The following is a 13,053-nucleotide window of genomic DNA, read 5'->3' as shown; positions in this document are numbered from 1 at the left end:
GGAATGACCGGTCACTATGATGCGCACTGACCACCAGGGGACAGACACTCATGCAGGAGCTGCCCCCTGGTGGTCAGTGTGCTCCCACAGGGGGACTGCCGCTCAGCCAGAAGCCAGGTTCATAGCTGGCGAGCACAGTGGCAGTGGTGGGAACCTCTCCCGATTCTGTGGCAATACTAAGGATGTCCGATTGATAACTTAGTGGGCCTAAGCCAGTGATGGTGAACCTATGACAGGCTTGTCAGAGGTGACACACGAACTCATTTTTTTGGTTGATTTTTCTTTGTTAAATGGCATTTAAATGTATAAAATAAATATCAAAAATATAAGTCTTTGTTTTACTATGGTTGCAAATATAAAAAAATTTCTATATGTGACACGGCACCAGAGTTAAGTTAGGGTTTTTCAAAATGCTGACATGCCGAGCTCAAAAGGTTCGCCATCACTGGCCTAAGCAATCAGTCAGACATATCCCCAAGGCTCCTGGAGTGTGAGAGGGCGCAGGCCAGGTTGAGGGACACCCCCCCAAAGTGCACTAATTTTGTGCACCGGGCCTCTAGTCTCCTATAATGAAAGATTTACTTTAAAAATTTATCAGGCCAAATTTATCCTATGTATAAACCAACTTTTCCTCATGTTTTCTACTAATGGTTTTCCTCCTAATAGATTAAGAATTTCCCCTAAGTTATATTTTAACAAGTTGAATTTTCAAGAATATAAATTTTAAGCAATAAAACATTCATTAAAGCATTTTTACTAAATATCATTGTTTTAAAACAGTCTGCAAAAAAAGTTAAAAATCTGATCTTGTAGAGAAAATGGGTAAAATGTAATTAGCAAACAAAAAGGATCACTTTAATTTAGATATATGACTTTGTCTATTTTTTTGCCTAGTTTTACACCAAGTCTTTGCAAAATGATAAACCAAGTCATCTTCCTTTGCTCTGTGATCTGGGAAGAAGGTGTGTTTCCTACTTTACACCAAGACTTGAAAATTTTGTTGAGTTGGGAAAAGTAACATTCAGACACATCAATTTTATTACATAGCTGAGACTCAACAAAGTTTTAATGGGTTGCACAAATAATGAAACTGATAGAAGCAACACAATAGTAAGGAATAAGGACCCTCTAATTAATAATCCCATTTTATAAATAAGAAAATAGGTACCCTGAGAGGTCCACAAGCTCACCCAAAGTTAAAGGGCTCTAAGAGAACTAGACCTAAAACCCACATCACTGAATAATCCTCTTCATTGCATCTGAGTGAACAACTCACAATCAACAGTTCCACATCACTAACCTGGTGGTTGAGTGGTTCTCTATCAGATACCAGGCAGCTGAAAAATTCTCACTTGTAAAATCAGCACTCATTCCAGGAAACAGCATTTCCAATTCCTTCTGGGGAAATTTACTTCTGTGGGAGAAAAAAAACTTTACAATATAGTTCAAGTTCTATTACTTACAAAGATGTAACAGATATCCAGGAGTACCTAGTATAACAAACATGAATACAAACCATTATAATTCTTCATTTACATAATGAAGCCTATATTTTTATGTATACACAAATATATTTCCTACACCTCAGCTGATTTCTTATATATCAACTAGAGGCCCGGTGCACGAAATTTGTGCATGGGTGAAGTGCCTAGGCCTGGCCGGCGATCGAAGCGCAAGCGTCTGGATGGAAGGGCAGGTCCCAGCTGACCTCTGGGCCCTGGGCAGCACCTGGGACCCCATGTGGAGATGTGGTGAGTGCAGCCAGACGTCGCGGGCCAGGGTGCAGCATGGGCCTCTCAGCCACCCAGCAGTGCGACATGGAAGCCGGGTGGGCAGTGTGCTCTCTCCAGACTGGCCTCGCAGACCAGCTCCTGAGCAAACCCATGGGGAGCCCAACTGTCCCCTGCGGTTCTGGCAGCTGGGCCCAGCTCACCCGGAAGAGGCCGGGCAGATGTGGAGCAGGTCCCCTGAGCACGGCGGCTTCCCCGGCACACAAGCACTGGCATCTCAGGGGAGGGTAGCAGGGGGAGTGAGAGCAAGCTCTGCAGACACCCCGCATTCTCACTGCACCTCCATCCCCATCACCCCCACCCCCAGGATGCTGGTGAGAGGTTGCAGGCCCCCACCCGAGCACCACAGGAGGCTGGTTGCTGCCACCCACCCCCCGCCAGTTTCCCGTCCCAGCTAGGGCCTGGCCCCAATTGGGCGATCAGGGCCTGCTGGTCGCTGGTCACAGTCTGCGGGGTGATCAGTTGTCCCCCTCCCCCAACCAGCTCACTCAGTGCTTGGGAGCCGGGCGGCAGCCCCGCCCCCCCACCACCGCCACTGGTAGCTATCTGCAGGGCAATAGATCATGGCCTAGACCACTGCCTGGCTCCCTCCACACCTGGGAGCCAGGTGGTGGCCCCACCCCCAACTGCTGGTTGCCATCTGCAGGGTGATAGGGCTTCCGCTCGCACCAGCCTTGGCCTGGCACCGCCCGCTCACCTGCTCCACCATCCCACCACAATCCCACTCTCCTTGGGGCCCACTGGGGCCAGCAGCACCTCCACTGCCGCCCACTACCAGCACCGCGTCACCGACGCCCGCCATGTTCTGGGCTGCCCCTGGTGGTCAGCGCACATCATAGTGAGCGGTCAAACTCCCGGTAAAGGGGACAATTTGCATATTAGACTTTTATTATATAGGTTTCTGAATACATTTAATAGGAAATTAATTAAAATGTAGAAATTCCATTAGCACTATAACATTAAATGTAAGATAACATAAGCACTAAGTTGATACTTTATAAAATCTATCCAGAGCCAGTGAGTGAGCACAGGCCTATTTGGTAGCAGTAGGGGAGCAATGCCTAAATCAAAGGAACTTGTTTCTTCAGGCTCTTCTGGCAGTGATTCTGAGAATGAAGTTGACAAAAAGTGAAAGAGGAAAAAAAAAGTTACTTCAGAAAAAACTGTAAAGAAGCAAAAGATTGGTGAAACTTCAAGAGGCCTGCCATCTTCCAAGCAGAACTGCAGTAGCAGAGATAACATGTTTCAGATTGGGAAGATGAGGTACGTCAGCGTTCGGGACTTTCAAAGAAAAGTCCTAATTGACACCAGAGAATATTGGATGGATCCAGAGGTGAAATGAAATCAGGAAGAAAAGGTATTTATTTAAATCCTGCCAGCTTAAGGAACAGATTTCTGACATTGATGATGCAATAAGAAAACTGGGAACTCAAAGCCATAGAAAACCTGTACTGTTCCAGTTGTTTTAATCTGTCATTTTACATTGGCTTTTGTTTTTTAAACATTGTTTCCCCAGCTACTGTATATTTGGATTGCAGAACAATTGGTCAGAATATTTGTTTTAATGTGCATTATTTAAAATGTTCTCAGTGAAGCTAATTGTCAACTTTATTCAGGGGGATTGCTTTGGGCCCATCATCTAGTGTAAAATAAAATCAAATAATACAATCTTTACTGCTGTGGCCTCCTTTGATCAAAAGAATTGGTACTATTTAAGGCCAAAAGTTAACAGTTTATAGACCTTTTAATTTAAACTTAGCTTTTACATTCAAAAGGATTTATACTGTATTGAATTGATAAACTTGACCTATGAAATTTAGAGTTGATCTGTTTGCTTCTAAACAAACTAGAGGCATGGTGCACAACAATTTGTGCACTAGGAGACGGGGGGGGGGGGGGGGGGGGGCGTGTAGAGTCCCTCAGCCCGGCCTGTGCCCTCTCACAGTCTGGGACCACTCGGGGGATGTCCAGCTTGTTTCATTCCTGCCTCCCTCTGCCCCCCGGCCTGGGTTGTTTCGTTCCCGCCTCCCTCCGCCGCCCAGCTTGTTTTGCTCCTGCCTCCGCCACCCAGCTTGTTTTCGGCCGCCTGGCTTGCTTTGCTCCCAGCCAGTATATGCAAATTAACCGCCATCTTTGTTGGCAGTTAATTTGCATATCACGCTGATGAGCCAATGGGAGGTGTAGCAAAGGTACGGTCAATTACCATTTTTGGCTATTATTAAATAGGATGTCTAGGCTTTGATTTCCACCTCAGTGATACTTCAACTTTCCCCTTTTTAACTTGACCTTATTTTCCCTTAATAACTTGTCATGTTCTGTTTTCATTTTACTTTTTGCTCTTTTTCTTAAATATATTATGCTAATCTGGAAAATCAGTGAATCTGTCCAAATGTTAGTTATCTTAATAAGGTACTTGTAACTAAAATATTATATGAGAACTACAATCACTAATTAAGCTGTATTAAATATTAGAAGATATAGTTTGATAAACAACATGCATGGCTTGTATGAAAACTCTGAGCAAGTAAGCATTATGTCATTACCTATAGCATTCTGTGTAGTAGTTACCTTATTGCTTAGTCTGCAGAAAATAATGACTTTGATGTCTGATTTGCTTTCATTTATTAAACATGTTCACCATAGGATGATGTCTATAAAATCAGATATCCTTAAGTTAGACTAGGATTTAATAAAAATTGTGAAAGCTTAAAAACAAACAAATAAAAACAAAATCTATACAAATATGAATCAGTCCTTAATGGGTAAAAATAAAAATCTGGACACAATGAAATTTAATAACATTAAATCAGTTTGTTAAAAATTTCTTAAAGACATATGAAAGCTGTTTTAAGGCACACCAGGTCCACATCTGAAATAATTTTAAGAAAAGCTTATGATAATGCAGCTCACTTTCCTCCCTACATTTTTTTTTAAAATCCTCACCTGAGGACTTGTTTTTTTATTGATTCTAGAGAGGAAGGGAGGGGAGAGAAAAACATGATGTGAGAGACACATCAATCCATTGCCTCCCCTATGCACCTGAACCAGGGATGGGACCCACAACCTAAGTATGTGCCCTGACCAGAACTGAACCTGCCACCTTTTGGTGTATGGGAAGACGCTCCAACCAACTGAGCAACACTGGCCAGGGCTCTTCCCTATATATATATATTTAAATATATTTTATTGATTTTTTTACAGAGAGGAAGGGAGAGGGATAGAGAGTTAGAAACATCGATGAGAGAGAAACATTGATAAGCTGCCTCCTGCACACTCCCCACTGGGTATGTGCCCGCCACCAAGGCACATGCCCTTGACCGGAATCGAACCTGGGACCCTTGAGTCCGCAGGCCCATGCTCTATCCACTGAGCCAAACCGGTTAGGGCCCTATATTTTTTATGTCAAATTCCGTATAAATTCATTTATTTATTAGTTCAAATACTAATTAAATATCACTATAAGTCAGACTCCATGTTAGAGGTCAGATAGTTGTATCTGAGAGCAACAGTAACATGGGCAGACCTTGCCCAGTGAGGACTTATTAGCTAGGAGGCCTAACTATATCCCTATCCCTTCATCTGTGCAGAATGAAGTCCACGTTCTGTAGTAAAGTGTCTCCATGATCCGAACCTGCTTATCTCTCAGGACTTATATATGCCACTCTCATCCTCAAACCTGAAGCTTCAGCAACTTTAAAGGCATTATATTTTCCTGCACATATCATGTTTGTTGGTACTTTATTATTTGAATTGAAATGTGTTCCTCACCCACATACACTGAGGAAGCCAATTCACAGGGTATGAAATAGGACACATTATTTTATAGCCCAGTGTCTCCTTGTTAGTTTCTTGTTGTTGTTTGGGGAGAGAGGGTTATTTATTTTTTTGTTCTCAAAGTATCCATTGAAAATTTATTATTATGCATTAGGAAGCTTAACTTTAAAACCAACAGCACAATAAAAAGATATGTCATTTTGTTCAGAGCAGATCAGGTTTCAAAATATATTTTCAGTAAAATGTATTCAGTCAGTATATAATGTTTATAAAAGTTGTACATATGTTTTTCTGGCGACATCATCATTACAGTTATTTTTTAACATTATTTTTATTGTTGACACTATTATAGATGTCCCCCAGTTACCCACTCCTTTGCCCAACTCCACCCAAACCCCTCCCACCATCCCTCTGGCCATCACCGCACACTGTTGTCTGTGTTCAAGGGGTATGCATATACGTCCTTTGGCCAATAACTTCACCTTCTTTCATCCAGTGCCCTCCTCCCCCAAACACACACAAACACACACCCTCCCTTCTGACATCTGTCAGTCTGTCTCATGTATCTATGTCTTGGTTCATTAAATTTCACATGTAAGTGAGATCATATGGTATTTTGTCTTTCTCTGACTGGCTTATATCCCTTAGCATAATAATATCCAGGTCCATCCATGCTGTTCCAAAAGTAAGAATTCCTTCCCTTTTAGAGCCACATAGTATTTCATTGTTTAAAAGTACCACAGCTTGTAAGTGGATGCTGCACGGACATGCTCCCAGGAACAAACTGGTATTACAACTAAAATACAGAAAAACTTCCGGAATAATCAACAGAACGCTCATGTGAGAGAAGCCTGACACCGGAGGACTAAAAGTGGAGACCACACAGTAACTGGTAAGAGGGGCTTAGGTGGGAAAGGGCTGGCCTGGTAACCACAGACAAAAACTGAAGTCCCAAAGAGATATCTCAGGTGTGGGGTGGTGCCACTAAGAACTCTGGGATCTAAACCCCAAGCTGGCCCCCCCCCCGCCCCCCTCCCCCCAAGCAGAGAGCAACAAAACTAAGGAGGGTACCAAATAGCATCTGGCTGTGAAAAGCAGCTGGGTGCTGTCTGCCAGAGAGTAACAACTGAAAATTTAGGAACCCTCTTAAAGAGCAAAGTACAAAATTCCCTGTGAAGCCCACCCACCCTGTGCTCTGGCAGAGGGAAGGTGAAGTGGAGCTGTGAGAACAAACGCCAGGACTGGGGAACTCAGGGAACAGAGCTGAGAAGGCAGACATCCCAAGTATCCTGGGCTGAGTCATTCCCTCACGCAGTGGAGGACATCTTTCCCACAAAGACATTTGCCTTGCCTGGGGGGAAGACAGTTGACACACCCTACTGCAAAAGACCTTGTCCTGAGGCCACTTAAGAGATTAAAAATAACAATTAGCCTCCAGACAGAAGCAACTGCCACACTCTGTTGAAATAAACTCTCCCCACACCTGAGGACCATTGCCTGGAAGGTTGGGGGGGATGAGAGGCAATTCAAATAGGAATCCTATCAATCTGTAGGCAGAGGTGGTCTCCGGAGGCTTTGAGTCTTTGCCTGACCTAATTAGTCAGAATCAGCCTTTACCACTGTCCTGCATGAGAGATTGAGATGTGTGGAGGATCTATGTAATACATAGTAACAAACCCAAACAGAAAGCCAAAATGAGAAGACAAAGAATCCCCAACTGAAAGAACTAGCAAATTCTCCAGAAGAAGATATAAATGAAGCAGAGATAAGAAAATTATCTAAAGCAAAGTTCAGAGTAATGATGGTAAAGATGTTCAACAGTATGAAAAAAACCATATACTAACTATGAAAAAAGAACAGTCTGAGATAAAGAATGAAATAACACAAATAAAGAACACATTGGAAAAAATACACAGAAGATTAGGGGAAGCTGAAGATCAAATCACTGAATTAGAAGACAGAGTTGAAAATATCACTCAATCAGAGAACCAAAAAGAAAAAAACAATTAAAATACAGGAGGACAGTTTAAGGGAGCTGTGGGAAAACATGAAACATAACAATATTAAAATAGCTGGTGTGCCAGAAGGGGCAGAAAGGAAGAAAGGAACAGAGAAGGTGTTTGAAGAAATAATGGCAGAAAACTTCCTTAACCTGGTAAAGGAAAAAGTCACATAAGTTCTGGAGGCACAGAGAACCCCAAACAAGAACCCAAACAGACCCATGCCTAGACACATCATAATTAAAATGCCAAAAATTAAAGACAAGGACAGAATCTAAAGGCAGCAAGAGAAAAGAAAACAGTTACCTACAAAGGAGTTCCCATAATACTGACACCTGATTTCTCATCAGGAACTCTACAGGCCAGAAGTGAATAGCATGAAATACTCAAGGTAATGGAAGGGAAGGATCAGAGACCAAGATTACTATATCCAGCAAGGCTATCATTCAAAATAGATGGTCAAATAAAGAGTACATCACCACCAAACCAGCATTAAAGAAATGCCAAAGGGATTGCTGTAATGAGAAGAAGAAAGAGAGAAACCTAGCCATAAAGAATTAAAATGGCAATAAATAAGTACCTAACAATAATACCCCAAAATGTAAATAGATTAAATTCTCCAATAAAAATGTGTGGGATAGCTCAATGGATACATAAATATGACCTAACTATATGCTGTCTACAAGAGACCCACCTCAAAACAAAAAACACACACAGCTTGAGAGTGAAGGGATGGGAAAAAATTTTCCATGCAAATGCAAAACAAAAAAAAAGCTGCAGTAGCAATACTCATATCCCACAAAATAGACTTTATAATGAAGGCCATCACAAGAGATCACAAAGGTCACTTCATAATTCTAAAGGGATTGATCCAACAAGAGGATATGACCCTGGTAAACATATATGCACCAATATAGTAACACCTAAATATACAAAAAAATTCTAGAGGACTTTATCAGAGAGATTGACAACAATACAGTCACAGAAAGGGACTTTAACAGCCATTTTACTTCACTAGATAGATCTTCCAAACAAAAACTTAACAAGGAAACAGAGACTCTAAAGGACACACTGGATCAGATCGATTTACGTGAAATTTATAGAACATTTCACCCCAACGAAGCAGAATATGCATTCTTCTCAAGTGCACATGGATTGCTTACAAAGATAGACCACATGTTAGAACACAAAACAAGTCTTTACAAGTTCAAGAACATTGAAATCATATCAAGCATCTTCTCAGATCACAGTGGAATGAAATTAGAAATCAACTATAGTAAAAACACCCTAAAATATTCAAACATATGGAGGCTAAATAGCATGTTATTAAACAATGAATGGGTTACCAACAAGATCAAGAAAAATAAAAAAGTTTCTGGAAAAAAAATGAAAAGGAACACACAACCACCCAAAATCGCTGGGACACAGCAAAAGCAGTCCTGAGAGGTAAGTTCATAGCACTACAGACATATCTCACAAAACAAGAAAAATCAGTAATAAACTATTTAATCCTACAACTTAAAGAACTAGAATGAGAAAAACAAGGAAAGCCCAAGTAACTAGAAGGAAGGAAATGATAAAGATTACAGCAGAGCCCTAACCGGTTTGGCTCAGTGGATGGAGCGTCGGCCTGCGGACTGAGGGGTCCCGGGTTCGATTCCAGTCAAGGGCATGTACCTTGGTTGCGGGCACATCCCCGGTGGGAGGTGTGCAGGAGGCAGCTGATCGATGTTTCTCTCTCTCATCGATGTTTCTAACTGTCTATCCCTCTCCCTTCCTCTCTGTAAAAAAATCAATAAAATATATTTAAAAAAAAAAAAAAAAAAAGATTAGAGCAGAAATAAAAAACAGAGACTATAAAAACAATACAAAAAAATCAATGAAACGAAGAGCTGGTTCTTTTAAAGGATAAACAAGATTGATGAACCATTACCCAGACTTATTAAGAAACAGAGAGAGGACCAAAATAAATAAAATCCGAAATGAAAGTGGAGAAGTAACCACTGACACCACAGAAATACAAAGGATTGTAAGAAAATATAACAACTATATGCCAACAAGCTGGACAATGTGAATGAAATAGACAAATTCCAAGAGAAATACAATCTCCCAAAACTGAATCAGGAAGAATCGAAAAGCCTGAATAGGCCAAAAACAACTGATGAAATAGAAGCAGTAATCAAAAAACTCCCACCAAACGAAAGCCCAGGTCCAGAGTGTTTCACAGGGGAGTTTTATCAAACATTCAAAGAAGAACTAACACCTATACTCCTCAAACTATTTTAGAATATCCAAGAGGAGAAACCAAGATGGCGGCATAGGTAAACACCGGAGATTGCTGCCTCATACAACCACTTTAAAAATACAACTAAAAGATGGAACGGACATCATCGAGAACCACAAGAAGGCTGGCTGAGTGGAAATTCTACAACTAGAAGAAAAGAGAAAAGCAAACCGAGACTCAGAGGAGGTGCAGTACAGAAGTAAAATACTGAGGTGCAGACTGCATGTGGAGTGGGCTGGCGGCTGAGGGCGCGGTTGTCGTTTTTAATCGGGAGGGAGTCTCAGGCTCTGAGCTCCAGTTCCGGGCGAGTCTCTAGGGACCCAGACTCATACGGGAGAAGCGGGACTGTCTGGCATCGGTTGGAACCCTAGGGCAGCTTTCTCTCAAAGGGGCTTGCAGCGATTACCAGGACACTGAGAAGGAGAGCCTCTGAGGGCAAGACTGAGAGCAGCCATAACTGCTATCCCCGCCCTGTTGAACCCGTGGGACCCGCCCCGCCCAAGCCCTGCAGGGAGACTTTTGCTGGATAGCCGCAGGCAAAGGCTAGATTAGCACCTCCCTAGAGATCCAGGAACCAGGAAGCCCAGAGGTCAGAGTGAGACCATCCAGTTTGCAGCTCCGTGGAACCATAAAAGACACACTCAGGGGGCAGACTCAGTGAGCACCAAAGCCCCATTGAAGCAAGTCTAGCCCCAGAGGGGTGTCTCCAGAACAGAAGTTCTCCCACTGCAGACACAGCTGATTCTCACAGCCAATTAGCCTGGAGGTCAATTCCTCCCAGTGATAACTACAACAATCAAGGCTTAATTACAACAAGACTGTGCACGAAGCCCACAAAGGGGTGCACCAAGAGTATCTACCTCAGGTGATTGGGACACTTAGCACAGAAAGGCACTCTATCAACAGCGAAGCATAAAAAATGCCGAGACAAAGAAACAGGACACAAAGGAAAGAAATGGAGGAAAGCAAACTGCTGGATATAGAGTTCAAAACCACACTTTTAAGGTCTTTAAAGAACTATCTAGAAGCCGCTGATAAATTTAATAAGGCCCTCGAAAAGACTGGTGAGACTGCCGATAAATGTAGTGAGATCTTCAAGAAGAATGGTGAGACCGCCGATAAATGTAGTGAGATCTTCAAGAAATCTAGTGAAACCCTCGATGTTGTGATAAAGGACCAACTAGAAATTAAGCATACGCTGACTGAAATAAGGACTATTATACAGACTCCCAACAGCAAACCAGAGGATCCCAAGAATCAAGTCAAAGATTTGAAATACAAAGAAGCAAAAAACACCCAACTGGAAAAGCAAAATGAAAAAAGAATCCAAAAATACGAAGATAGTGTAAGGAGCCTCTGGGACAGCTTCAAGAGTACCAACATCCGAATTATAGGGGTGCCAGAAGAAGAGAGAGAGCAAGATATTGAAAACCTATTTGAAGAAATAATGACAGAAAACTTCCCCTACCTGGTGAAAGAAATAGAATTACAAGTCCAGGAAGCACATAGAACCCCAAACAAAAGGAATCCAAAGAGGACCACACCAAGACACATCATAATTAAAATGCCAAGAGCAAAAGACAAAGAGAGAATCCTAAAAGCAGCAAGAGAAAGAAAATCAGTTACCTACAAGGGAGTACCCATACGAATGTCAGCTGATTTCTCAACAGAAACTTTGCAGGCCAGAAGGGAGTGGCAAGAAATATTCAAAGTGATGAATACCAAGAACCTACAACCAAGACTACTTTATCCAGCAAAGCTATCATTCAGAAGTGAAGGCCAGATAAAGAGCTTCACAGAGAAGAAAAAGCTAAAGGAGTTCATCACCACCAAACTAGTATTATATGAAATGCTGAAAGGTATCCTTTAAGAAGAGGAAGAAGAAGAAAAAGGTAAAGATACAAATTATGAACAACAAATACACATCTATCAACAAGTGAATCTAAAAATCAAGTGAATAAATAATCTGATGAACAGTATGAACTGGTGACTGTAATAGAATCAGGGACATAGAAAGGGAATGGACTGACTATTCTTGGGGGGGGCAAGGGTGTGGGGGGTGTGGGAAGAGATTGGACAATAATGGTGCACCTATGGATTAGGACAGTGGGTGGGGAGTGAGGGCGGAGGGTGGGGTGGGAACTGGGCGGAGGGGAGTTATGGTGGGAAAAAAGAGGAACCAATGTAATAATCTGAACAATAAAGATTTAATTTTTTAAAAAAAAAGGGAAAAAAAGAATATCCAAGAGGAACACTTCCAAACGCTTTTTATGAAGTCAGCATTATCCTAACTCAAAAACAAAAACAAAAAAAGACACTTCAAAAGAAAGAATATCCAGGCCAATATTCCTGATGAACATAGATGCTAAAATCCTCAACAAAATATTAGCAAATCACATCCAGCAATATGTTAAAAAGATTAGAAACAATGATCAAGTAGGATTTATCCAGGGATGCAAAGTTGGCACAATATTTGCAAATAAATAAATCTGATATACCACATAAACAAAATGAAAGACAAAAATCACATGATCGTATCAATAGACGCAGAAAAAGCATTTGACAAAATCCAACACCCAGTTTTGATAAAAACTCTCAGCAAAGTGGGAATAGAGTGAGCATAACTAAACATGATAAAGGCCATATATGACAAACCTACAGCCAACATCATATTCAAAGGCCAAAAACTAAAACCATTTCCCCTAAGAAGAGGAACAAGACAGGGATGCCCACTTTCACCACTCCTGTTCGATATAGTACTGGAAGTGCTAGCCATAGCAACCAGACAAGAGGAGGGAAAAAAAGGCATCCAAATTGAAGAAGAAGAAGAAGTAAAACTTTCCATTATTTGCAGATGACAAGATATTGTACATAGAAAACCCCAAAGTCTCCATCAAAAAACTATTAGACTTAATAAATGAATTTGGCAATGTAGCAGGATACAAAATTAACAACCAGATATCTATGGGTGTTAATATGAACCCACAGAAAGAGAAACGAAAAAAAACAATCCCATTTACCATAGCACCAAAAAAAAAAATTAAGATACTTAGGAATAAACTTAACTAAGGATGTAAAAGACCTGTACTTGGAAAACTATAGGATGTTGAAAAAAGAGATAGAGGAAGACATAAATAAATGGAAGAATATACCATGTTCATGGATGGGTAGAATCAACATAATTAAAATGTCCATACTACCCAAA

General features: G+C 41.4%; 1 protein-coding gene and 1 pseudogene across 4 annotated transcripts in view; one reads left to right on the top strand and one right to left on the bottom strand.

Moving 5' to 3' along the window:
* EXOC2 (exocyst complex component 2) overlaps nucleotides 1–13,053 on the bottom strand; it is a 274,269-nt gene that overhangs the window by 157,873 nt on the left and 103,343 nt on the right. For all 4 annotated transcript variants that reach the window (XR_011470289.1, XM_070405830.1, XM_070405831.1 and 1 more), the window contains exon 5: nucleotides 1,301–1,414. Coding sequence is in view for 3 of the 4 variants with exons in the window: in XM_070405830.1 (XP_070261931.1) it covers nucleotides 1,301–1,414 (114 nt within the window). In the remaining variant the exon portion in view is untranslated. The remainder of the gene's footprint in view (nucleotides 1–1,300; nucleotides 1,415–13,053) is intronic.
* On the top strand, nucleotides 2,848–3,259 carry LOC139004406 (activated RNA polymerase II transcriptional coactivator p15 pseudogene; annotated as a pseudogene).

The sequence above is a fragment of the Myotis yumanensis genome, unplaced genomic scaffold (assembly GCF_028538775.1).
Source record: "Myotis yumanensis isolate MYYU_CA2020_CCGP unplaced genomic scaffold, mMyoYum1.0.hap1 SCAF_2, whole genome shotgun sequence".
Lineage (NCBI taxonomy): Eukaryota > Metazoa > Chordata > Mammalia > Chiroptera > Vespertilionidae > Myotis > Myotis yumanensis.
The sequence above is the reverse complement of the archived record's forward strand: the minus strand, read 5'-3'. Positions and strand labels throughout refer to the sequence as shown.